This window comes from Mus caroli, unplaced genomic scaffold (genome assembly GCF_978045245.1).
Source record: "Mus caroli unplaced genomic scaffold, Mus_caroli_1 scaffold_3, whole genome shotgun sequence".
NCBI lineage: Eukaryota > Metazoa > Chordata > Mammalia > Rodentia > Muridae > Mus > Mus caroli.
This window is the reverse complement of record NW_028227258.1, coordinates 96,852,709-96,880,515: the sequence shown is the minus strand read 5'-3', so window position 1 is coordinate 96,880,515 and position 27,807 is coordinate 96,852,709. Positions and strand designations below refer to the sequence as shown.

Below are 27,807 nucleotides of genomic sequence, written 5' to 3'. Positions count from 1 at the left end.
ATGCAGTCAGTTCAGAGCAGTGATTCCCCACTTTGTCTTTTAAAATCTGTACTTATCTTAACTTTCCCGTTTCTCTTTCCTCCCTCCCTCCATGCTATGACTCCTGGTAACTGTTGATCTGATCGTCAACAATTTAGTTAATTTAAGAATGTTATATAAATGGACATCACATAATATACAACAATTTGGGTGTTATTTTTATTAGGCAATATTTCAGAATTAATTCAGGTTGTTTGGATGAAAAGTTCACTCGTTTTTAATTAAGTAATTACTTTTGTTTGTTTGTTTTTCCTCCTTCCTATATTCCTTTATTTGTAAATTTGCCCTTTTATTTGTCCTAGATTTCCTGGATGTTTTGAGCCTGGATATTTATTTATTTATTGTTTATTTTAGGTTTAATATTACCTTTGGCTGAGGTGTTCATTTCTGGCACCCTGTCTTTAATGCCTGAGATTCTCTCTTCCATGTTTTGTACTATGTGGTTGGAACTTACTTTTGAGGTTTCTCTTTGACTTCCTTTTTTTTTTTTTTAATATTTTTATTACATATTTTCCTCAATTACGTTTCCAATGCTATCCCAAAAGTCCCCCATAGCGCCCCCCCACTTCCCTATCCACCCATTCCCATTCTTTTGGCCCTGGCATTCCCCTATATTGGGGCATATAAAGTTTGCAAGTCCAATGGGCCTCTCTTTCCATTGATGGCTGACTAGGCCATCTTTCGATACATATGCAGCTAGAGACAAGAGCTCCGGGGTTCTAGTTAGTACATCATGTTGTTCCAACAATAGGGTTGCAGATCCCTTTAGCTCCTTGGGTACTTACTCTAGCTTCTCCATTGGGAGCCCTGTGATACATCCAATAGCTGACTGTGAACATCCACTCCTGTGTTTGCTAGGCCCCAGCATCGTCTCACAAGAGACAGCTATATTTGGGTCCTTTCAGCAAAATCTTGCTAGTGTATGCAATGGTGTCAGCGTTTAGAAGTTGATTATGGGATGGATCCCTGGGTACGGCAGTCTCTAAATGGTCCATCCTTTCATCACAGCTACGAACTTTGTCTCTGTAACTCCTTCCCTGGGTGTTTTGTTCCCAATTCTGAGAAGGTGCACAGTGTCCACACTTTGGTCTTCATTCTTCTTGAGTTTCATGCGTTTAGCAAATTGTATCTTAAATCTTGGGTATCCTAAGTTTTGGGCTAATATCCACTTATCAGTGAATACATATTGTGTGAGTTCTTTTGTGATTGTGTTACTTCACTCAAGATGATGCCCTCCACGTCCATCCATTTGGCTAGGAATTTCATAAATTCATTCTTTTTAATAGCTGAGTAGTACTCCATTGTGTAAATGTACCATAATTTCTGTATCCATTCCTCTGTTGAGGGACATCTGGGTTCTTTCCAGCTTCTGGCTATTATAAATAGGGCTGCTATGAACATAGTGGAACATGTGTCCTTTTTACCGGTTGGGACATCTTCTGGATATATGCCCAGGAGAGGTATTGCTGGATCCTCCGGTAGTACTATGTCCAATTTTCTGAGGAACCGCCAGACTGATTTCCAGAGTGGTTGTACAAGCTTGCAATCCCACCAACAATGGAGGAGTGTTCCTCTTTCTCCACATCCTCGCCAGCAACTGCTGTCACCTGAATTTTTGATCTTAGCCATTCTGACTGGTGTGAGGTGGAATCTCAGGGTTGTTTTGATTTGCATTTCCCTGATGATTAAGGATGTTGAACATTTTTTCAGGTGTTTCTCTGCCATTCGGTATTCCTCAGGCGAGAATTCTTTGTTCAGTTCTGAGCCCCATTTTTTAATGGGGTTATTTGACTTTCTGGAGTCCACCTTCTTGAGTTCTTTATATATATTGGATATTAGTCCCTTATCTGATTTAGGATAGGTGAAGATCCTTTCCCAATCTGTTGGTGGTTTTTTTGTCTTATTGATGGTGTCTTTAGCCTTGCAGAAGCTTTGTAGTTTCATGAGGTCCCACTTGTCAATTCTCGATCTTACAGCACAAGCCATTACTGTTCTATTCAGGAATTTTTCCCCTGTGCCCATATCTTCAAGGCTTTTCCCCACTTTCTCCTCTATAAGTTTCAGTGTCTCTGGTTTTATGTGAAGTTCCTTGATCCACTTAGACTTGACCTTAGTACAAGGAGATAGGAATGGATCGATTCGCATTCTTCTACATGTTAACAACCAGTTGTGCCAGCACCATTTGTTGAAAATGCTGTCTTTCTTCCACTGGATGTTTTTAGCTCCCTTGTCGAAGATCAAGTGACCGTAGGTGTGTGGGTTCATTTCTGGGTCTTCAATTCTATTCCATTGGTCTATTTGTCTGTCACTATACCAGTACCATGCAGTTTTTATCACAATTGCTCTGTAGTAGAGCTTTAGGTCCGGCATGGTGATTCCACCAGAGGTTCTTTTATCCTTGAGAAGAGTTTTTGCTATCCTAGGTTTTTTGTTATTCCAGATGAATTTGCAGATTGCACTTTCTAATTCGTTGAAGAATTGAGTTGGAATTTTGATGGGGATTGCATTGAATCTGTAGATTGCTTTTGGCAAGATAGCCATTTTTACAATGTTGATCCTGCCAATCCATGAGCATGGGAGATCTTTCCATCTTCTGAGATCTTCTATTATTTCTTTCTTCAGAGACTTGAAGTTTTTATTATACAGATCTTTCACTTCCTTAGTTAGAGTCACGCCAAGATATTTTATATTATTTGTGACTATTGAGAAGGGTGTTGTTTCCCTAATTTCTTTCTCAGCCTGTTTATTCTTTGTGTAGAGAAAGGCCATTGATTTGTTTGAGTTAATTTTATATCCAGCTACTTCACCGAAGCTGTTTATCAGGCTTAGGAGTTCTCTGGTGGAATTTTTAGGGTCACTTATATATACTATCATATCATCTGCAAAAAGTGATATTTTGACTTCATCTTTTCCAATTTGTATCCCTTTGATCTCCTTTTGTTTTCGAATTGCTCTGGCTAGGACTTCAAGTACAATGTTGAATAGGTATGGAGAAAGTGGACAGCCTTGTCTAGTCCCTGATTTTAGAGGGATTGCTTCAAGCTTCACACCATTTACTTTGATGTTGGCTACTGGTTTGCTGTAGATTGCTTTTATCATGTTTAGGTATGGGCCTTGAATTCCTGATCTTTCCAAGACTTTTATCATGAATGGGTGTTGGATCTTGTCAAATGCTTTTTCCGCATCTAAGGAGATGACCATGTGGTTTTTGTCTTTGAGTTTGTTTATATACTGGATTACGTTGATGGATTTCCGTATATTGAACCATCCCTGCATCCCTGGGATGAAACCTACTTGGTCAGGATGGATGATTGTTTTGATGTGTTCTTGGATTCGGTTAGCAAGAATTTTATTGAGGATTTTTGCATCAATATTCATAAGGGATATTGGTCTGAAGTTTTCTATCTTTGTTGGGTCTTTTTGTGGTTTAGGTATCAGAGTAATTGTGGCTTCATAGAATGAGTTGGGTAGAGTACCTTCTGTTTCTATTTTGTGGAATAGTTTGTGAAGAACTGGGATTAGATCTTCTTTGAAGGTCTGATAGAACTCTGCACTAAACCCATCTGGTCCTGGGCTTTTTTTGGTTGGGAGACTATTAATGACTGCTTCTATTTCTTTGGGGGATATAGGGCTGTTTAGATCATTAACCTGATCTTGATTCAACTTTGGTACCTGGTATCTGTCTAGGAACTTCTCCATTTCATCCAGGTTCTCCAGTTTTGTTGAGTATAGCCTTTGGTAGAAGGATCTGATGGTGTTTTGGATGTCTTCAGGATCTGTTGTTATGTCTCCTTTTTCATTTCTGATTTTGTTAATTAGGATGCTTTCCCTGTGCCCTCTAGTGAGTCTGGCTAAGGGTTTATCTATCTTGTTGATTTTCTCAAAGAACCAGCTCCTTGATTGGTTGATTCTTTGAATAGTTTTTCTTGTTTCCACTTGGTTGATTTCACCCCTGAGTTTGATTATTTCCTGCCGTCTACTCCTCTTGGGTGAATTTGCTTCCTTTTGTTCTAGTGCTTTTAGGTGTGTTGTCAAGCTGCTAATGTGTGCTCTTTCTAGTTTCTTTTTGGAGGCACTCAGAGCTATGAGTTTTCCTCTTAGAAATGCTTTCATTGCGTCCCATAAGTTTGGGTATGTTGTGGCTTCATTTTCATTGAACTCTAAAAAGTCCTTAATTTCTTTCTTTATTCCTTCCTTGACCAAGGTATCATTGAGAAGAGTGTTGTTCAGTTTCCACGTGAAGGTTGGCTTTCTATTATTTATTTTGTTATTGAAGATCAGCCTTAGTCCATGGTGATCTGATAGGATGCATGGGACAATTTCAATGTTTTTGTATCTGTTGAGTCCTGTTTTGTGCCCAATTACGTGGTCAATTTTGGAGAAGGTACCATGAGGTGCTGAGAAGAAGGTGTATCCTTTTGTTTTAGGGTAAAATGTTCTGTAGATATCTGCCAGATCCATTTGATCCATAACTTCTGTTAGTTTCACTGTGTCCCTGTTTAGTTTCTGTTTCCATGATCTGTCCATTGGTGAAAGTGGTGTGTTGAAGTCTCCCACTATTATTGTATGAGGTGCAATGTGTGCTTTGAGATTTACTAAAGTTTCTTTAATGAATGAGGCTGCCTTTGTATTTGGAGCATAGATATTCAGGATTGATAGTTCCTCTTGGAGGATTTTACCTTTGATGAGTATGAAGTGTCCCGCCCTGTCTTTTTTGATAACTTTGGGTTGGAAGTCAATCTTATCAGATATTAGAATGGCTACTCCAGCTTGTTTCTTCCTACCATTTGCTTGGAAAATTGTTTTCCAGCCTTTCATTCTGAGGTAGTGTCTATCTTTTTCTCTGAGATGAGTTTCTTGTAAGCAGCAAAATGTTGGGTCTTGTTTGTGTAGCCAGTTTGTTAGTCTATGTCTTTTTATCGGGGAGTTGAGTCCATTGATATTAAGAGATATTAAGGAAAAGTAATTGTTGTTTCCTGTTATTTTTGTTGTTAAAGTTGGCATTCTGTTCTCGTGGCTGTCTTCTTTTAGGTTTGTTGAGGGATTACCTTCTTGTTGTTTCTAGGGCGTGGTTCCTGTCCTTGTATTGGTTTTTTTCTGTTATTATCCTTAAAAGGGCTGGATTCGTGGAGAGATAATGTGTGAATTTGGCTTTGTCGTGGAGTACTTTGGTTTCTCCATCTCTGTTAATTGAGAGTTTGGCTGGGTATAGTAGCTTGGGCTGGAATTTGTGTTCTTTTAGTGTCTGTATAACATCTGTCCAGGATCTTCTAGCTTTCATAGTCTCTGGTGAAAAATCTGGTGTAATTCTGATAGGCTTGCCTTTATATGTTACTTGGCCTTTTTCTCTTACTGCTTTTAGTATTCTATCTTTATTTAGTGCATTTGTTGTTCTGATTATTATGTGTCGGGAGGTATTTCTTTTCTGGTCCAGCCTATTTGGAGTTCTGTAGGCTTCTTGTATGTTCATGGGCATCTCTTTCTTTAGATTTGGGAAGTTTTCTTCTATAATTTTGTTGAAGATGTTTGCTGGTCCTTTGAGTTGAAAATCTTCATTCTCATCCACTCCTATTATCCGTAGGTTTGGTCTTCTCATTGTGTCCTGTATTTCCTGGATGTTTTGAGTTAGGATCTTTTTGCATTTTCCATTTTCCTTGATTGTTGTGCCCATGTTCTCTATGGAATCTTCTGCACCTGAGATTCTCTCTTCCATCTCTTGTATTCTGTTGCTGATGCTTGCATCTATGGTTCCAGATTTCTTTCCTAGGGTTTCTATCTCCAGTGTTGCCTCATTTTGGGTTTTCTTTATTGTGTCTACTTCCCTTTTTAGGTCTAGTATGGTTTTGTTCATTTCCATCATCTGATTGGATGTGTTTTCCTGTTTCTCTTTAAGGACTTCTACCAGTTTGGTTGTGTTTTCCTGTTTTTCTTTAAGGACTTGTAACTCTTTAGCCATGTTCTCCTGTAGTTCTTTAAAGTCCTTCTTGATGTCCTCTACCATCATCATGAGATATGCTTTTAAATCCAGGTCTAGTTTTTCAGGTGTGTTGGGGTGCCCTGGACTGGGCTAAGTGGGAGTGCTGGGTCCTGATGATGGTGAGTGGTCTTGGTTTCTGTTAGTAAGATTCTTACCTTTACCTCTCGCCATCTGGTAATCTCTGGAGTTGTTATAGTTGTCTCTGTTCAGAGGTTGTTCTTCTGGGGATTCTGAGTATCCTCTGTCAGCAGACCTGTACAGACTAAGTTCGGCGGAGTCCCGGAGCCAAGATGGCGCTCCCTGCAGGGCAGGTCACTGTTCTCCGGCTGGGAGGGTGTCGGATGTCTGCGGCCCCAAAAGGGTGCTGCCTCAGCGGTTCTGTGGCTCCCGCCTGTCCCAGAAGCTGTCTGCCTCTGTGGTCCTCACTCTGACCTGTACAGACTAAGTTCGGCGGAGTCCCGGAGCCAAGATGGCGCTCCCTGCAGGGCAGGTCACTGTCCTCCGACTGGGAGGGTGCCGGATGTCTGCGGCCCCTAAAGGGTGCTGCCTCAGCAGCTCTGTGGCTCCTGCCTGTCCCAGAAGCCGTCTGCCCCCGTGGTCCCCACTCTGACCTGTAGAGACTAAGCTCGGCGGAGTCCCGGAGCCAAGATGGCGTTCCCTGCAGGGCAGGTCACTGTCCTCCGACTGGGAGGGTGCCGGATGTCTGCGGCCCCAAAAGGGTGCTGCCTCAGCGGCTCTGTGGCTCCCGCCTGTCCCAGAAGCTGTCTGCCTCTGTGGTCCTCACTCTAACCTGTAGACTAAGTTCGGTGGAGTCCCGGAGCCAAGATGGCACTCTCTGCAGGGCAGGTCTCTGTCCTCCGGCTGGGAGGGTGCCGGAAGTCTGCGGCCCCAAAAGGGTGCTGCCTCAGCGGCTCTGTGGCTCCTGCCTGTCCCAGAAGCCGTCTGCCCCCGTGGTCCCCACTCTGACCTGTAGAGACTAAGCTCGGCGGAGTCCCGGAGCCAAGATGGCGCTCCCTGCAGGGCAGGTCACTGTCCTCCGACTGGGAGGGTGCCGGATGTCTGCAGCCCCAAAAGGGTGCTGCCTCAGCGGCTCTGTGGCTCCCGCCTGTCCCAGAAGCTGTCTGCCTCTGTGGTCCTCACTCTAACCTGTAGACTAAGTTCGGTGGAGTCCCGGAGCCAAGATGGCGCTCTCTGCAGGGCAGGTCTCTGTCCTCCGGCTGGGAGGGTGCCGGAAGTCTGCGGCCCCAAAAGGGTGCTGCCTCAGCGGCTCTGTGGCTCCTGCCTGTCCCAGAAGCCGTCTGCCCCCGTGGTCCCCACTCTGACCTGTAGAGACTAAGCTCGGCGGAGTCCCGGAGCCAAGATGGCGCTCCCTGCAGGGCAGGTCACTGTCCTCCGACTGGGAGGGTGCCGGATGTCTGCAGCCCCAAAAGGGTGCTGCCTCAGCGGCTCTGTGGCTCCCGCCTGTCCCAGAAGCTGTCTGCCTCTGTGGTCCTCACTCTAACCTGTAGACTAAGTTCGGTGGAGTCCCGGAGCCAAGATGGCGCTCTCTGCAGGGCAGGTCTCTGTCCTCCGGCTGGGAGGGTGCCGGAAGTCTGCGGCCCCAAAAGGGTGCTGCCTCAGCGGCTCTGTGGCTCCTGCCTGTCCCAGAAGCCGTCTGCCCCCGTGGTCCCCACTCTGACCTGTAGAGACTAAGCTCGGCGGAGTCCCGGAGCCAAGATGGCGCTCCCTGCAGGGCAGGTCACTGTCCTCCGACTGGGAGGGTGCCGGATGTCTGCGGCCCCAAAAGGGTGCTGCCTCAGCGGCTCTGTGGCTCCCGCCTGTCCCAGAAGCTGTCTGCCTCTGTGGTCCTCACTCTAACCTGTAGACTAAGTTCGGCGGAGTCCCGGAGCCAAGATGGCGCTCCCTGCAGGGCAGGTCTCTGTCCTCCGACTCTCTCTTTGACTTCCTAAATTGTTCATTTCTAGTTTTATCTCAGTTTGAGTTTTTTTTTTTTTTTTTTTTTTTTTTTTTTTTTTAGTGATTCTGTTTCTTTGTTAAATTCTACTTTCATGTTGTGAATGGTTTTCATTATTTCATTCTACTGTGTTTTTATAGACTCCATTAGGCCTCTCTAAGGTCCTTGAACATACTCATAATTGCTATTTTGAAGTCCTTGTTTTGGGATTCAGCTGTCTTGCATTTCTCAGGGCCTACTGTAGTAGGGTTACTGGGATATAGTGCAGACATATTGTCCTGGCTGTTACTGTGTTTTTGCCCTTGGTCTCTAGGCATCTAAGGTTGAGATGATTGAAATAATTTTAGGAGTTGATATCTGGTCTTTCCTTTGTTTGGCAGGTGTTCTGTTCCTTCATCTCTTTGACCTCCCTGGATCTTAGGAAAGTGTGATGGATGTCAGTTGCCTGGTAGTAAGTGCTTCTGCAGGTCCATGGGTGGCAGAGAGGAAGAAAGATGAGCTGGGAGAAAAGGCTGAGAGGAACTTCAAGAAAGAGCTAAGGGGATCCTGTTCATACCTAGAGGCAGGGTCCCCTGGGAGCTGGAGGTGTAGTGTGACAAGGGAATACTACAAATAGGTTGTAGTAAGGTAAAGAATCTTCTGAAAGCCAGGGATGAAAGGGCTAGGGGACTGTGGGCCTGAACCAAGAGCTGGGGTCCCTAGCGGTGGGAGGAGGGGCATCTGTAAGCAGGTTATCACCATCAGGCTGTGGATGAGAATAGATAGAAAGATGGTAAAGGAGGAGAGGAAGGATAGTGTTTTTCCTTACCTTAGTTCCTGCCGGGTGTGACCATGGGGATCCTGTGGAGAGTGTTTCTAGGTATTTGTAGCTGATGAAAAGTGGTGTGGGGGCGGGGAGGGGGAGAAAGCTGAGTCCTCTGTGGAGTCCCCAGTGAATGGAGGTAGGAGAGGCTCCAGCAAGCAATTACAGGGCTGGGATGAGCCTGGAGAGATAAGAGTGAAGGCAGGAAGGAGAATGGAGGTTCTCTACCCAAGTCTGGTTCTAGTGTGTCAGCTGGAGAGCCTAGGTAGACAGTGTTTCTAGGTATATTTTAACTACTTTGAGTCATTTACATAAACCTATGAGCACAGCATGTCTTTATGATTCCCATATAGCTCAGGATAGTTATGAATGTAGTCCAACACAAAACTGTAAACTTATTTAAAATGTTATGGAAAAATTCCAGTTTTTTTTCCTTGTAAGTCAGTTGTACATTTCTCAAGTATGAACTTTGTAGAAGACCATTTTGTATGACAGTGTCAAAAGATTGGAGAGCCATGATAGTGCTTCAGTTTATCCAGTCAGCATGTTGTGGTTTTCATCATGTAAATCCTGTGCACATTTTGAACAACATTTGATATGTGTGGCTCCACCTTACTCTGCTAGTCCTTCCAGCACTGTATTGAATAAAGACAAGGAGAATGGACGGCTTTGTCTTCTCCCAGTCTAAGGGACAAGTGCTCAGACTTTCCTCCTCCTCCTCCTCCTCGCCCCCTCCTCCTCATCTTCCTCCTCCTCTGCCTTCACCTTCTCTTCTTCCTCTTCCTCCTCCTCCTCTTCCTCCCCCTCTCCTTCCTCTTCATCATCATCATCATCACCACCACCATCAAGTGCAATGCTGTTGTGAGGTCCTTTTATACCTATGCTATGAAATTAATTATAAAGTTGACTTAATAAAGAGGAGTGGTCCCGATTGGTTTAGGAAATGGCCAGCTGGTTTGTCTGGCTAATGGTCACAAGAGCCCACTGTCTTTTTTTTTTTTTTTTAAGCCCACTGTCTTATCTCAAAATTTTTTTGCCAAAAAAATTTGGCCAAAATTTACTATATACCCATGTTTTTTGCTAAAGGCAAAATTTAGTTTACTTATTGTGTTTCCTGGCAGTTGTGCATGTGCCATGGTGTATGTGGAAGTAAGAGGACAGCTTTCAGTAGTTGGTTCTTTCCGTCTACCATGTGGTCCTGGGAATTAAACTCAGATCTTCAGGCTCTGCACCTGGAAAGGCATTTACATGCAAAATATCTGAAGTTTTATACTGCTTATACCTTTGTCTAAAGTTTGTTTCTTTTCTTTATACAAGCAAACTAGAAAGGGCAGCGAATATGCGGTATATTTATCAGAAAAAAGAAAAAGGAGGCCAAGCTTTTGTAGCAGGGAGTGCTCCATCGAGCAGCAGGAGGCGTTAGATGATTTTATAGTTAAGTATGGTCAGGAACGCTGACAAAGGTTTAGCTTAATTTACTTCTTAAAAGTTATCATGTTTTTTTTTTTTATTAAGTAACTATAATTTTAGGACTACAAACTACATTTAAGGAGGTTGTTTATAGTATATATTTTAGGTGGTTCTGTCTCTGTTCTGTGTACTCCACTTGTTAATACTTCCTCCAGCAGAAGAGGCAGAAACTCCCTGGTAATGATGGCCCCGATGTCAGGAATGACAGCGTGCTATTATTTTACTTTGAAATTAAAATGATAGAACACTGAGTTAGAACAAGGAAGCACAAATTATAATTCACAACAAATAGATAACTGACTTCATGTGGATCCATAGTTACAACATCTCATAACTTGTCCAGCTTCAGAAAAGGGTGCCAAGCAAAGTCCACAGACACTAAGACTTGAAAAAGTTATATTCTTTCTGTTACAGTTTGCCTATAGAAAACTATTTATAGTTGAACAAAACTGAGAATCTATGTGCCATATGTGTATTTAGTAGATAATTCAGGGATCCTGGTTATACTTGGCCCAGTTTCAAGACCATTCTTTTAGGCCTATGATTATTTTATTATTTTGTTTCTAGATCACAATGACTATCATATTTTTCCTTGATGAACATTTAGAAAACATCAAAAATGCACTGCTTTACTTATTTTAGCTTTTCATCTCTTTTTTTTTTTGTGATGAGTGCTATTTATTTTAATACCTTTTACAATGTGAAGTTTATGATTTCTGTTTCATACAACCAGCTACAAATCTACTTTAACTATCAAGAATTTTCTTTAGTGCAAAGATAGGGCATTTTCCAGGAGTAGGGAAAATGACAAATGGACAAAGTTTAGGGATAAAGTACCTTAGAGTAAGCAATAGAATGCTCTAATCAATGAGAAGGAATCAAAGGGACTCCAAGGAAATGCCCATCTGTTCTGAATGAGCTCAGGTCTCTTGACTGGGTAGGTGAGCTTCCCAAGGGCTCATAGTATTCTGAATGGGATTGCAGTCACTGTTATCTCTGAGGACTGCTGAGAGGGTAATATGTAAATGTTGTTTCACGTAGGAAATGCTATTGGATAACTCCAGCCAAGGCTTTACAGTATATTATTAAAATGTGGCTTTCAAGAGTTAGGGTTTGTTTGTTTGTTTATCTACTTCGATGGGGTCATAGTGAATAGCCCTGTCTAATCTGGGAACTCAGTCTGTAGAATAGGATGGCTTAACTCATGAGAACCACCACCTGTGCCTCCTGACCGTTGGGATTAAAGGCCTGTACCATTATACCCACACTAAGGTATATTAGTGAAGGCTGTAATCCTTGGACTAATTTTATATTCATTAAGAGATAGCATATTACCCTTGCTATTTCATTTAAACATTTCTTTATTATACTACTTTATTTGTGTTTATGTGCACCTCAAAACATACCCTGATGTCAAAGAATCACTTACAGGAGTTGGTTCTTCTGTCATGTAGGTGCAGGGATTAACTTGAGCTTGGGAGGCTTGGCAGCAAACATCTTTACATGTTGCACTATCTTTCCCATTTCTATTTCAATTCCTCTTAAAAAGGATTTTAAAATTGTACGCATATACAATTTCTGTATAACTATGCATTGCATTTGTTCCTGACTCCCATAGAGGTGAGAAGAGGGCCTCCGATGCTTTTGAACGAGAGTTACAGATTGTTGTGGGTCACCAGTTAGATGCTGAGAACTGAACCTAGGTCCTGGAAAGAGCAGCAAGTACTTTTAACTTCTGGGCCATCTCACCAGCCCTCCTTTCATTTTTGTGTCTGTGGATACAAGCTTTTAAAACTATTTTAGGCATAGAATACATGAACTTTTAAGACAATGGCTGATAAAGTTTGTCTTACTATTATTAAAGTAGCTTTAGGCTATTTGCAGAAGTAATTAGCAGTTTCTTAATGAGATGTATGGGAACAGTATTTAGTAAGTGGAACTAGTACCAACTAAGGTGATGTGGTGTGTGAAGTTCCAGCCTTGACACATATTGAATATACATTTTATATGTGTGTGTGTGTATGTAAGTATAAGCACACACATGTATAATTTATGTACATATACCTATGTGTGACACATGCTATTTTATATGCAAATGTTCGAGTATAGATTATGTAAGCTATATACGTACATGACATTTGTGGCTCTGTCCTTGCATCTGAAAGCAAGTACTCACAGAAAGAATGGGAAACACTGGTCTCTGTAAAGGAATAAGTACAGAACGTCTGGGCAAAGATCCCGAGGTGCGCGTAGGACAGTCAGCTGTCAAGAGGTACTGAAGTTGCCGGGTGTGGTGGTGCACACCTTTGATCCCAGCACTTGGGAGGCAGAGGCAGGCAGATTTCTGAGTTCGAGGCCAGCTTGGTCTACAGAGTGAGTTCCAGGACAGCCAGGGCTATACAGAGAAACCCTGTCTTGAAAAACCAAAATAAATAAATAAATAAATAAATAAATAAAAGAGGGACTGAAGTGAGGAACTGGAAGGCCATCAGGTGTAGGGCATGAGCTTTTCCCACTGTTGTTTCTCTCTTTAGAGCCATAATTTCTTACACTCAGCTTCCTCTGCGTGTATTTCACCCCAGTAGTGTGGCTAATTCTGTACCACACACAGGATGCTTTACCTTTATGGTTGCTAAGAATACCGAACTGCCTAACTCTTCATTACTTTCAGAACTTGTTGGCTTAGTCCTGTCTAGAGGTTGGTTCTTCTGTGTCCAATATCTAACTTGAGGCTCTCAGTCAACCATGGGTAGGGAGGATGGGTAGACAAAGCCATATTATTAAATAGTAGCATGTACAAAATTAAATGGGCATTAATTAACATGATAGTATAACAAAAAATTGCTAAAATATGGAAGAGTGTTGCAGACTTAGGCTCTACTAGAAACTATTGGTAATATTGTGACTAATAGCATGATTAAGTCTTTTCTTGTTCTGTTCTCTATTAGTGGCCACACTGAGCCATTCAGTTCTAGCCATCCTGCAGGAAACACATAGGACAAGTTCAGAGCACGCTAGGATGAGATGGAGACTAGAACGTTTGCTATGTGTGATGGAACTGGAGGTGGTTGTCTGAGGAAGAGGAAATATGACATGTTCCTGATATCTGTTAGAAGACACATGCAGTCTTCAGATCTTAGAATGAGCTCTGTGTGAGAGACAGGTTGTTTTGTATGGTTACTGAGGATTGTTGATGTTGTGGGGAGTGATGGGGTGAACATGAGAGGGTTTCCTAGGAGACATAACTGGCAGAGAGTGGAATAGGCTGCATTGGAAAGGAGTTTCTCATCCTTTGGGATGTCAGGATAGAGGCTGAACAGTATGTCTCAGTCAGAGTAGACCCAAAGAAACATACAAAGCTTAAACCAAATTATTTATGATTTCTTTGAAACCTATTTTTGTAAATCTGTATATTTAGTATCAGTAGCAGGGGATTGACATAATCATTCACCCATTGTATTCTGGCCTTTGAGTTGAAATTGTTAACATTTAAGTGAAACACTTTTATTTTATAACATTTGTTACTCACTTGTTCCAAGTGACACTCATGCAATGGGTTTGATAAGTAGATGTGCTATAACAGTTACAGGGACACTGTCTACCTCCTTGTGCTATAATAGTTACAGGGACACTGTCTACCTCCTTGTGCTATAACAGTTACAGGGACACTGTCTACCTCCTTGTGCTATAACAGTTACAGGGACACTGTCTACCTCTTTGTGCTATAGCAGTTACAGGGACACTGTCTACCTCTTTGTGCTATAGCAGTTACAGGGACACTGTCTACCTCCTTGTGCTATAACAGTTACAGGGACACTGTCTACCTCTTTGTGCTATAGCAGTTACAGGGACACTGTCTACCTCCTTGTGCTATAACAGTTACAGGGACACTGTCTACCTCTTTGTGCTATAGCAGTTACAGGGACACTGTCTACCTCCTTGTGCTATAACAGTTACAGGGACACTGTCTACCTCCTTGTGCTATAGCAGTTACAGGGACACTGTCTACCTCCTTGTGCTATAACAGTTATAGGGACACTGTCTACCTCCTTGTGCTATAACAGTTACAGGGACACTGTCTACCTCTTTGTGCTATAGCAGTTACAGGGACACTGTCTAACACATCAAGGAAGGCTGTATTAAGAAGAAACACTTTGACCACATGTGGTGTGTAGCCTTCAATCCTAGTATTGGAGACAATAGGTAGAAGGATAGTGGGTTGGAGGCCATGGTAGACCAGTCACCAAATTCCAAGCCATGATGAGACACATTTTTTAAAAAGTCCTTATTGAATAATCTAAGAATTAATTTCACTTTGGTGTCCTGGAGGTCTCTTACCTTTATGAAAAGCCAATCAAACATAGACTACCAAGGATTATTTATTCTTAATACAAAAAAAGGGTCTTTTTCCTGTCCTGCTTTTCACTGCCTTCATGTTGAGCAGAGCCACACACACTTTGTCTGAAGGACATGAGAACCCACATACCCATGGTAGGTAAGTACACTATGGCACATAAATACGTAAGTATAGCGTTTTAAAAGGACTTGGGTTTAGTTTTAACATTCTCACCTTTTAGCTGGCCATGGAACTGCAGGAGTCTCAGTTTTAATCTATGATATGAATAAAATGAAGAAGAGAGTAAAGTCAAAATGCTTTTCCTGTTGTAGGTTTGGACAGAATATTAAAATTTCTATTCTATAAAAATCTTTAAATATTGAAGCATTGAAGCTGAGTAAGAGCATAGAGTTCATTTGGTTCAGTACCATAATTTTATAAATGAGTGAAATAAGATCTGAAGAAGTCAGAGGTATCTAGAGCAGTGTCTCTCAGCCTTCCTAATGCTTCGGCCCTTTACCACAGTTTTTCTTGCTGTGGTGACCCTCAACCATAAAATTGTTTTCATTGCTACTTCATAGCTGTAATTTTGCTATTGTTATGGATTGCAATGTAAATATCTGATATGTGGGATATCTATGCCACTGCTGTGAAAGGGTCATTTGACCCCCAAGGGTGTTATGACCCACAGGTTGAGAAGTACTGATCTAGACGGTCAGTGTTGGCAGCAGAAGCCCATGGGTTCCTTTAATATTAGAGACGAAACTTAGAACTAAAGGTGTAAAAATGCTCCCAACATTTTTAGTTTTATCTTGTGAAAGATATTTCTTTTCTTTTTTTTTAAAAGATTTATTTATTTATTACATGTAAGTACACTGTAGCTGTGTTCAGACACACCAGAAGAGGGAGTCAGATCTTGTTACGGATGGTTGTGAGCCACCATGTGGTTGCTGGGATTTGAACTAAGGACCTTTGGAAGAGCAGTCGGGTGCTCTTACCTGCTGAGCCATCTCACCAGCCCGTGAAAGATATTTCAAGGGTAAACAATTCTCAGCTATACTGCAGAGAAATCATTTCTTTGAGAAACTCTTTTCTCTTTCTAAGATTTTGTGTTGGTTTTAAAACTTGTACCCAGCTATAGACAGTGTCTGTCATAGTGACTATCCCAGTGGCTAGCCGACTGTGTATTCCTTTGTCTCCACAGCATGCTTGCAAAACAACTTTGGTTGAACTTTGTCTTTCACAATTAAAAACATAAATTTCAATAAATATGTGTTCTGTTTCCTAGATGTCTCCTGAAGAAACAGTTTGTAAATACTGTGGCGTCAGCTATCTAATTCTTCATGAATTTAAGGCTATGGAAGAAAAACTGAAAGCAGTGCAAGAAGAAATGAAATTTTATCAAGGAAGTGTAGAACGAGAAAAGAAACTTCAAGAAAAGCTGCAGTCTCTTAGCCAGGAGTTTGAACAGTATAAAAGTGCCAGCGAGTCCAAGAAGGCAAGGTCGGGGTATGTTTCCTGTCTCTTATTTAGTTTCAAGGCAAACAGTAGATTTGGGTGGCATGGTGGTACATGCCTGTAATTCCAGTAGTTGGACCTGGGGCAGAAGCGCTGAGAATTCCAGGCCAGCTATATATTTCTCTATATCCTTTGCTGCGCCTTTGCTTACCTTCATTATAAGTAACTTTCTGCTATATTTGTGGCTTAGTATCTTTTGATAGCTATTTAACAATAAATAAAATAGTGTGTTCTGTGACTTTGCCACTTACATGTATGCGCTGGGATTGTTGTACATTGATGCACACACCTTGATCTTTTCTGGGGCAGTGGTTTTTGTTTTTTGTTTTTTGTTTATTTTACATATTTATTTATCATTTCACTTTTCAATATTGATACTATTTCTATGTATTATTATAGGTACTATTTATACTTACGTGCCTTTGAACGTGTTTTTCATAGAATAAGTTCTCGGAAACAAAAATAACAAAAGTAAATTCCAGTTTACAATTTTGATGATTATTAAACCAAAATATCTTTTGAGAAGACAGCATTAATTATGCTTGATGAAGTATTTAGGAATTGTCTATCTTTTACAGCTTTTAAACATCAATATCCTTTTTTTTTTTAGTTCATGAAACCAAAGTTTCCTCCTGGATATTTAGCTTATATATATTTGTTAATGAAAGATAGCCTTTTTTAAAAACCGTGGAAATTGGTTCTTTCTTCCGGTGACTACTTGCACACATCAAGTATCCAATTTTCTACTGGGTCATGTGTTTCCATGTAGCAAAGGATGATTTCGAACTTCTGAATTTCCTGCCTCTACTTCCAAGTGATGGCATGTGTCACCACACCAGGTTTATTTGGTGCTGGGGAATCAAACCCAGGGCTCTGTGTATGCTAGGCAATACTCTACCAATCTGCGGTGTTTCTAATATAATACTGTTCTTACACTTTATATGTGTTAATGTTTTTTCATGGTTGATTATCTTTTTGCCTTGTCTTATAATTTTTGTTGGATGTTTTTCATTTTTAAAATTTTCATACTGTGCCAAATTCTGCCAAGGTCTGTGTCATGATACACAGCCTCAACACAAAAGAGTTCATTGAAAGAACATGGGATGGTTACCTGTTAAAATAAAGGAAAATTCAGGTCCTCTGACTTTGTAAAGGATGGGAAACAGATCCGTTTAAGTCTTTTGCAGTAAATATGCCTCCACCCCACTCTTTCCTTTTTCTGTTCTCTTCAAGTCTGACCACGAATTAGAGTCTCATTATAGTTTCTTTTGTGTTTTGTGACCATCCTGAGCCCCACCTCTGTAGTCTGAGAGAGGAAAGAGCCTTGGCCATCAGTTCTATGAAGACTTTTATAACAAAGGAAGAGAGATCACTAAGAGAAATTAGATTTCTGTTATTAGAAGTAGAAATGTAAATCTGATAAGGAAAATACCCAATTCTGGAAAGAAAAATAGCAAAAATCACAATTTAAAACAACAAGGAAAATGGTATTATTTTATAGTATTGCTTTAGAGTTAGCTGTTTGGTCTATTCGCAGAGAATTTTTATATATGATGTGAGGTAGATTTTTAATTTCATGTTTTTTCTTGTTTTCCAAATGTCTGCTTGGTTATCCTGACATCTTTGATTAAATATGCCCTCCTTTGTCCCCTAATTGGAAATGCAGCTGACACATTTCTGGTTTAATTTGGACCTTCTGTTTTGTGCTAGTGATTCACTGCCTCCCAGTCACTCAGCACCACGCTTTATCTTCAGGATAGCCTTACTGTGATACTTTGCTGGAAGAGTCTCCCCTTTTTAATGTAGTGTGTCTTCTAGAATTCTAGAATCAGCTATCTGATTTTATGTTAAGATTTAGACTGGGGCTGCATTTACTTTCTTAGACTATCTTAGATATCTTCAGATTTGATATTTTTATAAAAACCTTCCTATTTTCCCTCTAATTATTCAGTTGTTCTTAAAACTTCTTAATAAAATTTTATGGTTTTTATACATTTGTTTAATTCTTGTCAATAAAAATTTATATTTACACATTTGTGTGTAATTATTGTTGCTATCGGGGAATGAGATATTTTTCTGCATAATTTGTTCTACTATATCTGAATGCAAGTGATTTTTATACATTGATTACATATCTAGCTCCCTTGCTTAGTTTTATTAGCTGTATGTTTTTCAGTTGGTTTTCTTGAAGATATATAATATGCATAAAACCTCATCATATCATATCCAATGAGATCTTTCCTTTGATTTCATCACTCTTTCTCCCTGTCCCTCCCTCTGCCTTCGTTACGCTGAACTGGTACAGGTGAGTGCTAAACTCGCAGGTGCATGTGTCTTCCTTCTCACCCAGTGTGGAGTTGTCTGCTGGGTTCCTGGGCTATAGATTTTTAAAGATTCTGTTTATCAGGTGAGAAATCCTTCTGTTCCTTGCTTTTTAAAGGTTTAAATCAAGAACGATTACTGCGCTTGAATGGGTGCTATTTGTTCCTCTTTCTTTTGTATGTTGGGGTAATAACGTGATCTCCCCCTCTATGTTGGTTAGTGGTTTTTGTTTGTTTGTTTTTGTTTTGTTTTGTCAACTTGAACACAAGAAAGGGAACTAAACCTGAGGAGCTGTCCCTATCAGAATGGTTTGTTAGGCAAGTCTCTTAGGCAGTTTCTTGACTGATGATTGATGAGGGAGAGTTTAGTGGACAGTGGGTGGTGCCACCCCATAGCAGATGGTCCTGCATTGTATAGGAAAGCAGGCTGAGCAAGCAGTAAGCATGAGTAGCCTTCATGGCCTCTATTTCAGTTCTTGCTTCTAGGTTCCTGCCTTGCGTTCCTGTCCTCCTGACTTCCTGTCATAATGGACTAAACTATAGACTATAAGCCCAAATAAACCCTTTTCTCCCCTGTATTAGTCAGGGTTTTACTGCTGTGAACAGAAACCATGATCAAGGCAATTCTTATGAAAAACAACATTTAATTGGGGCTGGCTTACAGGTTTAGAGGTTCAGTCCATTATCATCAAGGTGGGAGCATGGCAGTATCCAGGCAGGCATGGCGCAGGAGGAGCTGAGAGTTCTATGTCTTCATCCAAAGGCTGCTAGTGGAAGACTGACTTCCAGGCAACTAGAGTGAGGATTTTATACCCACACCCACAGTGACACACTCATTCCAACCAGGTCACACCTATTTTCCAACAAGACCACACCTCCAGATGGTGCCACTCCCTGGTCCAAGGATATACAAACCATCACATCTCCCAAGTTGCTTTTTGTCATGGTCTTCATCACAGGAACAGAAAGCAAACTAGAACTGTGCGTTTTACAGTGTCTCCTATAGCCCATGTTGGCTTCATTATGTAAACCACGCATGACTTTGAACTCCCAATCTTCCTTCTGCTTCCCATGCCTGGTTTTAATTTGTTAGTGCAGTAAATAAAAACATGTTTCCTAATAAAAAGCTATACTTAAATTTTTAGCAAAAAGCATTTTGATCTGGCATATTTCAGGATTTCCTAAATTTTGGAGGTTTACCCTTTGTATAATATATAAGTTGTATATTTTGGGGACCAAAATATATGTATATACAATTTATATATACATAAAAATAGACAAAATATGTTTTTATTATATATATATTATATATATTATATAATATATATATAAATTATCATAGCTATAAGTACTCTTTCTGAGCATAATCACTTAGATATATACATTTCTGTGAGCATAGTAAGTGTAAAAGCATCACTTTCCTTGAGAGTTAAATTGAAAGTTAAAAAATAAATATATAGGGCTTGAGAGATGGCTCATTGGTTAAGAGCACTGACTGCTCTTCCAAAGGTCCTGAGATCAATTCCCAGCAACCACATGGTGGCTCATGTAATAGGATCTGATGCCCTTTTCTGGTATGTCTAAAAACAGCTGCAGTGTACTCATATAAATATAATAAATAAATTCTAAAAATAATTAATTAATACTGGACATGGTAGCCCATGCCTTTAATCCCAGTGCAAGTGGGGGATGCAGTGAATCTACCAAACCAGGGCACTAAACTGCTAAGGCTATCTATCTCTCAGCTGCAAAGAACAGCAGAAGCCTGGCCAGTGTTAAGGAGACATGCTGTGGCAGAGGGATGTGTGTGTGTGTGTGTGTGTGTGTGTGTGTGTGTGTGTGGTGATGGTGGTGTTGGTTGTATGGGAGCCAGAACAGCCTGGAGACTAGCAGGAGGACTTTGATTTGTTGCAGCTTATTTGCTTTAGTCAGGTGCTAGATGCCCACTTGCTGGAGGTAGTAGGGAACAGATAACAGAAATAATGGGTTTTCCTGACAAACAGAAAACAGCTTTCCAAGATTTCTGAGGAATGCTGAGTTTAGGGAGCAATCCTTCTGTTTACTGGTCAGAGTCCAGAGCTGAGCCCAGACTGTCCTTTAGGACATTATCAGCCACCATTTTAGAGGACCACTTTGGTCCTATCACTCAGCACTAGGGAGGCAGAGGCAGGCAAATCTCTGTGTGCCAAGAGGGCACAGGTAAGAAAGGGGCAGTTTGGATTATATAGAGAAGAGCCTCTGGCAGAAGGGCAGTTGGGGAGGGTAAGAGGGCTAGCATGCCTCCATAGCCCTTAGCCATAGCTAAGGGATGCTGGGAAAACTCGGCGGCCACATGTGCTTTGTATGGGAAATAGGCACCTGAACCATTTGTCCCAGGGTTTGAGATTTAACCTGCAGACATGATTGCAGTTGGTAAGATGGAACTTTTGATCACAAGGTGCAGGAAGTGAGAGTATCTTTACTGTCAATAAAACTAACAGTTCAGGGGACTCCCAGAAAACACCTGGGAGAGGAGGGAAACTCTACTCAAGACATACACTTCAGGCCTGAAGCCCTGCTTATTGCTAGGTTAGCATCTTAAGTTTAACATAGAAATCATTGTCCTCACGTTGGTAACTTATAGAACACATGTTAGTTGAGCTGAGATGCTTGATTTTAGCTGGCATGAAGCTTCAGTCCAACTTTAGCCTGGCCTCCCTTGCCGACTCGTGTTTTTGTAATTTCCCATTTTCTTATCTTGCCTTCATTCTGTTCTTTCATTTTATACTGTAAATTTAGTTATAAGCTTCAGTTTTATAACTTCTATTTGTTTTTTTTATAACTTGTATTTCTTTCAAGATTTTCCATTTTGTTTGAAGACATTTTAGATTTTTTTCAGAAGTGTTTTGTATTGGCTGCTGTGTAACTCTTGTCAGATCATTCTAACATCAGTGTTCCATCTTTTCTACCAGTGCTGTGGTTTCCTGATTGTGGCTTGATGACAGATGTCTATAGAGTTGATTTTTATGTCAAACTGACCAATATAGGGGTTATCCTGATAGCTGGCAAATATTTTTTTGATGTGTTTGTGTTTCTTTAAGAGATTGGTACTTGAATTAGTAAAGATGAGTCTTACTCAAGTGTGGTTGCGCCATCTGTTGAGGGTTCACAAAGAGTAAACTGAGAAGAAAGAGCCTTCTCCATGCTTGAACGGTGTAACATTTATTCTCTGCCTTTGGACCAGTGCTGCAGCTGCTTATGCATGTGCAGAGAATAAGAGGGTTGGCTCTTGGTTTTTGGCTCAGACCAGAAGTAAATATACTGCCACCTTCCTAGGTCCACAACTTAACAATAGGCATTATTCAGAAATGTTGAAAGAGCCAGAGGATGGTATGGCAGAGCTGTTACAATCATAAAGACAGAGCAGTTATGCCTATTGCACAAGCACTGTGTGTGTGTGTGTGTGTGTGTGTGTGTGTACATTCCCCCCACCCCGTCTCCATGGGGGAAAGAAGGGATCTCATTGGGAAGAAGGAACCAGAAGAGGATGGGGAGAGTAAGGAGTTGTCTTAGTTTCTTTTCTGTTGCTGTATAGATTACTCTGATAAAAGGAAGTTATGTTAGCTCACTGTTCAAGCTGCAGTCTGTCATGGAGCTTAAAATCCTTAGTCACATTACATCTATAATCAGATGTATATAATGGGATAGATGTAAGCTAGTGCTCAGCTTGTATTCTTCATTTTATACAGTTCAGGCCCCTTGCTGAAGAAATAGTCCTACCCACAGTTAAGTCTTCCCATGCTACTTATCAAAACAAGATAATTCCCCACAAGCATGCCCAGTAACCCATCTCCTAGAAAACTTTAGATTTGAACAAGGGGCAAATATGGTCATAGTATATTTTATTCATGTTGTAATTACTAAATCCCATTGTATCTGAAAAATCCATTTTTAATCAAAAACCTTAAAATATCAAAAAATACTTTAATCATAGTTGGCAGTTATCGTGCTAGACAAACGATAAGGAAGGAAAGCAGTTAGCCCAGGAAAGTACACAGGACTGTAGCAGCTGTCCAGAGCCAGACAGAACCTACAATGTGGGGACAATTAACACAGGAATACTTTTAGTTTATGGGCAGAGAGAACTGGAAGAGGTATGCATATATGGCGTTAGATACTGTGGATCTGGAGTGGCATGTGTGTGCTGAACAACATGTGAATGCTGAACCTGTCCTCTGCTGCTGAGCCATCTCAGCCCCTTAACTTGGGCTTCTGCTGTTTGTATCTCTGAAGTACCTTTTGGCATTCACGGATATAGCAAAGGGACTTACATGTAAAAAATGACAGGACAACTCATTTGGAATAATCAAGGGTACAGAACACAGAACTGATACAGAACTGTAGTTCTCACAGGGTGGGGTTCTAAGAGAACCATTTCAAATCTCTGGTCGTCCTTCTGTAGGGCAAGGTAAGAATCTCGGCAGGAAGATGCAAACTAGCACTGGCTCATGTGTGGCCATGCTTATACAGTTGGGAACCATCTAGAAAAGAATTCATTCCTTTGATGTTGCTCAAAACTTATTCCAGTAGACACATGATCATAAGAACATAATTTAAACCTAGAAGTTTATGTCACATTTTAATTGTAGGCATATAAATATGAACCTATTATATTTGTATTAGCACTATGCATCTCATGAACTCTGAGGAAACTACATATGTTTTATTCGTATGTAGTTCTCAGGTCAGCTAACCCTTTATTATTTCTTAGTCTTCATCCCGTATCATCCACAGGTTGTGCTTCTGAGTCCAAAGGCAGAGAATATACTGTCTTCCTTTATCCCTCCTCTCGGGGGGCACATCTAACCAATAAGCAGAAAGTGACAGGTATTTTTATGATCAGTATAAATAAAGTTTACATGGGTTTCCCCATCACCAGATCTAGCAAGACTATGCAGACTGATATTTATTCACCAATATTAATAGACCTATGTATACATGTATTTATTTTATTACTGGTATAACTGTGAAAGCTCTCTGAGGCTGGTAATGATGTTGCTATAGCAACATGGTTACTAAAATAAACATTTTCCCTTCTACTTCTGTCTTTTTAAAGGTATTCTTTTATCCCTCAAAAATTTAAAATCAACAGTATTTTATATTTTTGTATTTTATATTTGTTTTTATATTTTTTTACCTTAGATTTCTTTTATTTAACCTTAATTATTATCACAACAAAAATATAATTTTTGTTAGGCTGATTCCTACAACTTTTATTAGGTTAAATCTAATTTATTCTGAGAACACAGTAGAATAGAATCAGTGCACGGTGTGAGGTCAGTAGTGCAGGCTCTGCCTTTGCCTGGGCTTAAGATTTGCTTCTTAATTTTTCTGGGCCTTGATTTCTTCATCTTCAAAATCATCAAAGAATAGACCCTTTCCTAGAAATGGAAGGCAGATTGCTTAATGCTTGGAATTCTCACCTCCCTTTTTTTCCTTTCTATGTTTCCTTAAGGTTAATAGTGTGGTGTCTGTGGTAGTATGAATGAGAAATGTCTCCCATAGGCACAGGTATTTGAACACTTGGTTCCCAGTTGGTGATGTTGTTTAGGGAAGTTTAGGAGATGTGGCCTTACTGGAGGAGCTCCGGTGTCGAGAATTTAAAGCCCCACATAGCTTCCAGTTTACTTGCTCTGCTTCAGGCTTGCAGTTGAGGATATAAACTCTCAGATTCATGCTCTGATGACTATGCCTGCCACTTGTTACTGTGCTTCTCCACCATGATGACTCTAGTCTATCTGGAACTGTAAGCCCAAATAAACTATTCCTTGCCTTGGCCATGGCGTTGTCACAGCAATAGGAAAGCAACTAATATACTGTCTTTCTAGTATTGATAGTATCACTTCCACACCTCCTTTCATTATCCAATTATATATTTATACACACAACACACACATATGTATAGCTAGTCACTCCAGGAAAGTTGTAAAACATCTCAGCTTCAGGCATGCACCACACTTCTGTTGCACTTGAGAGGCTGTTCTGCTCTGGCTGTTTCTCTACACACGGTGATCCAGCTCCATGTCACATTAGTCTCGCTCCAGCTCACAGTTCTTGTGGGAATTGTGTCTAGGAGGGGACAGCACCTCCCTGGCAGCTACCGATGACTTTAGTCTGGCAAGCAGCATAGTGTAGTGTGTTTGAGCTTGAATCAGTGGCCATTACTGGCTGTATTTCCCCAGAGAAAATGGTAGACCTCACTTGTACTTACTTTTCTCTGTTACCTGTTTGTATCTTCCCTCACTGTTCTGCCATCCTTGTGTTCCTCATACTGTTAAGCTTTTCTTCTCACAGGAAGTGTCTGGTATTTTTTATTCTGACTTTTCATTTGCTGGTGTTTTAGTTACTTTTTCTGTGGGTATGGTAAGATACACAAGCAGCTTTAAGAAGAAGAGTTTATTATTGGCTTGCAGTTTGAGAGTAAAGTCCATGATGGTGGGAGATCCTGGTGGCAGGAACTTAAAGGACTGGTCACTTGACCTGCAGCCAGGAAGCAGAGGATGATGAATGCTTGTGTTCCTCCTTTGTGTGCAGTCTAGGACCCAAGCTCAGTGGATGTTCTACCAACATTGAGGGTGGGTCTTCCCATCTCAGTCAACCTAACTCAAATATTTTTCTCCAAGGTAATTCTAGATCCTGTCAAGTGAAAATCTGTAGAGGAGTTTTAATCCAGCATCATGGCTGCTCTGGCAAGGTATCACATCCAAAGATATGATCTAGCTGGAATTCAGACATGCCCTGGATTATAGTATGATCTAGTTGGAATACAGACATGCCATTAGTACATACCTTTAATTCTTAACAATGAAATTTGTAGAAGGAAGCAGCCATGTTTAAAATGTGTAGTTGAGGGGCATAAAAAGTAACAAATCAGGGAAAGATTTGACAGAATGTGTCAGAGATAGGATACACCCAACTCATAGAAGTCAGGAAAGAGAGGCTACTTAAGAACAGAGAGACACTGTAGTTTTCTTCAATATGTTTTGCAATATGGAGCTGTATGGTTTATTATTATATTTTTGAACTGTCATTCTTTAGTTTGAGTCATCTTCAAATTAATTTTATGTATATCTTGTCAATCTCCTGAACCTTGCTTGATGTTTAAGGATCTCTCTGTTGAACCAATGGTCAGAGTAATAGATTGTTTGGCATCAATGAAATTTTCAAAATATATAAAAAAAAAAACAGAGAGAAAGAGAGTAAGAGAGAGGTGGAGGGAAAAGGAGAGGGAGGAAAGAGAGAGAGAGGGAGAGAAAGGTTTTGTGTGTGTGTGTGTGTGTGTGTGTGAGAGAGAGAGGGGGGGGGGGAGGGGAGAGTTTTACAGAGACAGGTTGTAGAGAGAACAAGCTAGACACAGGTGAAGAGAGAATGAGCCAGAGTGTGAAAGAGCCAGAAGACTAGAATATATTGCCAAAGTTAGTACGAGGCCAAGCAAAGCAATTCAGTCAGAAGCCACGAGAAGCCAATTGAATTGGTTGGATTGGAAGATTAGATTTTATGGAGGCTAGAAACTTCCAAGCCTAGGCCTAGGGATAGTTAGAACAGAGAAGGCAATGCTCTGGGCTCAGCCCAAGCCCTGCATTTGCACAGCTTGGGAACAGCTCTCATCTCATTACTTCATCTGAGGAGATAAAAGCAGCAATCAATATAAACCATCAATGCTGGGTCACATAAAGACAGCTTGTTATCTGCCATCTTATCCAGTAGTGGGAATTCCTGGTTTTCATCTTAAAGTCTTGAATCTGTATATCTGCTTCCTAGTCATGATCTGTTTAGACATCTGCAAGCCTTCTTGGATGACTTGGTACCCCCGTCCAAACCAGTTCTTACTTGGCAGTCTAGATGACTGAGTACAGTGTACCTGGGCATTGCTCTTTGCTGCTGTACCTGCTGCATGTATACATTTTCTTTAGACTAAACACAACTATTCTCCGTTTTCAGGGCTTGGCTGAGGTAACAGATCCTCAAGAAGACATTTGCCAATTCTGGTGTTTCCCGTGACTTCTTTTGTTGTCCCTTTATGGTGGTCTTTAGCTGTACTTGTTCCATGTTTGCATTTCTGGTTGCAATGTAAGAACTTATGTATGAACAGGTATGAAAGCATGTGATGGCTTGCTGTGGGATTCTCTATTGTCTGCTTTTTTAGTGGGCAGCAGAATGGAACCTTCCTTGTGCATCATGTAAAGCCTGCATTCTTCCCATCTTGCTTTGAAATTAACCATGATTTTCTGTAAAGATCTGACATAATATGTAAGTTAAAGTCTTGGATTTCCACAAAAATATTCACCATCTTTTTCCTTCCTATCACATGTCAAGATGAGGGACATCAACCTTCTTGCAATGGTGAGGTTGCTGTAATGATGACAGTGACCTTCTAATAAAAGAACCTTAGGGTCTAACATCATATCTGTCTGCAACCAGCCCTGAGATGCCTCCCCCTTGAGGCATATATAAGTAATATAATATAGTCACTTTATATGTAATCAAACTATTTTCAGATATACACACTAACTACCTATATGACTTTTTAACAATCTAATATGTGATATTTTGTGATCATGGATTGGTAACTCCTGGATTAATGGCTAACTAGATTGAGAGGTGAGTAGATACATACAAGCAGTGTACTGTAAACTGTTGGAGAAAAGGCTGCACATTATAGAAATGGGTAGCTGCATACAAGCAGTGTACTGTAAACTGTTGGAGAAGAGATCGTATGTTATAGGTTTTTGTTCTTCCTTTCGAGACCTAACTTTATCAATTGGAGCATTGGTCTTTATAGGGCAGCTGCCTGATACGTGTTTGCTTATTCACCCTTTTCTATTTTTGGAGACATGATCTCACTGTTTAGCTTAGACTGGCCTTGAACTTGTAGTGATTTTCCTGCCTCTTCAGGACTGGAATTAAAGCGTGAGCCACTGTCCTCAAGAATTGATGATTATTGGTGATGGTGTTAACTGAGGTAAGAGAAGGTTATTTTCATTAAGGAGGTCTATAAACGCTAGGTTTATTTTGTGTTTGAAAAATGAAATCCCATAAAAGGGTAGGCTTTGGATTCTCATAGTTTAAAGATTCATATACATTTGAATCAGTGTGTGTTATATCCTTTTAAAAGAGAAAATTATTTGTTTATATTTTATGTGTATGCATGAGTGCCTTCATTATGCATATGCCTAGTGCTTTCCAAGGTGAGAGGAAGACATCAACTCCCCGGGAAATGGGGTTACTGCGGAGTGAGCTGCCTGGTCAGTGTGCTGGGAAGATTCTCTGTAGAGATAACTTACTATAAGTGAAATGACCCTGGTTTATAATTCAATTTGGAATGTTTTGAGAGAAAATGGAGGTTCTACT

The 27,807-nt window shown here is 40.6% G+C and overlaps 1 protein-coding gene across 2 annotated transcripts in view; it reads left to right on the top strand.

Annotated features, from left to right (window-relative positions):
• The window catches only part of Lekr1 (leucine, glutamate and lysine rich 1), a 186,797-nt gene that overhangs the window by 9,667 nt on the left and 149,323 nt on the right, over positions 1 to 27,807 (top strand). For both annotated transcript variants that reach the window (XR_003836153.2, XM_029474779.1), the window contains exon 3: positions 15,867 to 16,087. Coding sequence is in view for 1 of the 2 variants with exons in the window: in XM_029474779.1 (XP_029330639.1) it covers positions 15,867 to 16,087 (221 nt within the window). In the remaining variant the exon portion in view is untranslated. The remainder of the gene's footprint in view (positions 1 to 15,866; positions 16,088 to 27,807) is intronic.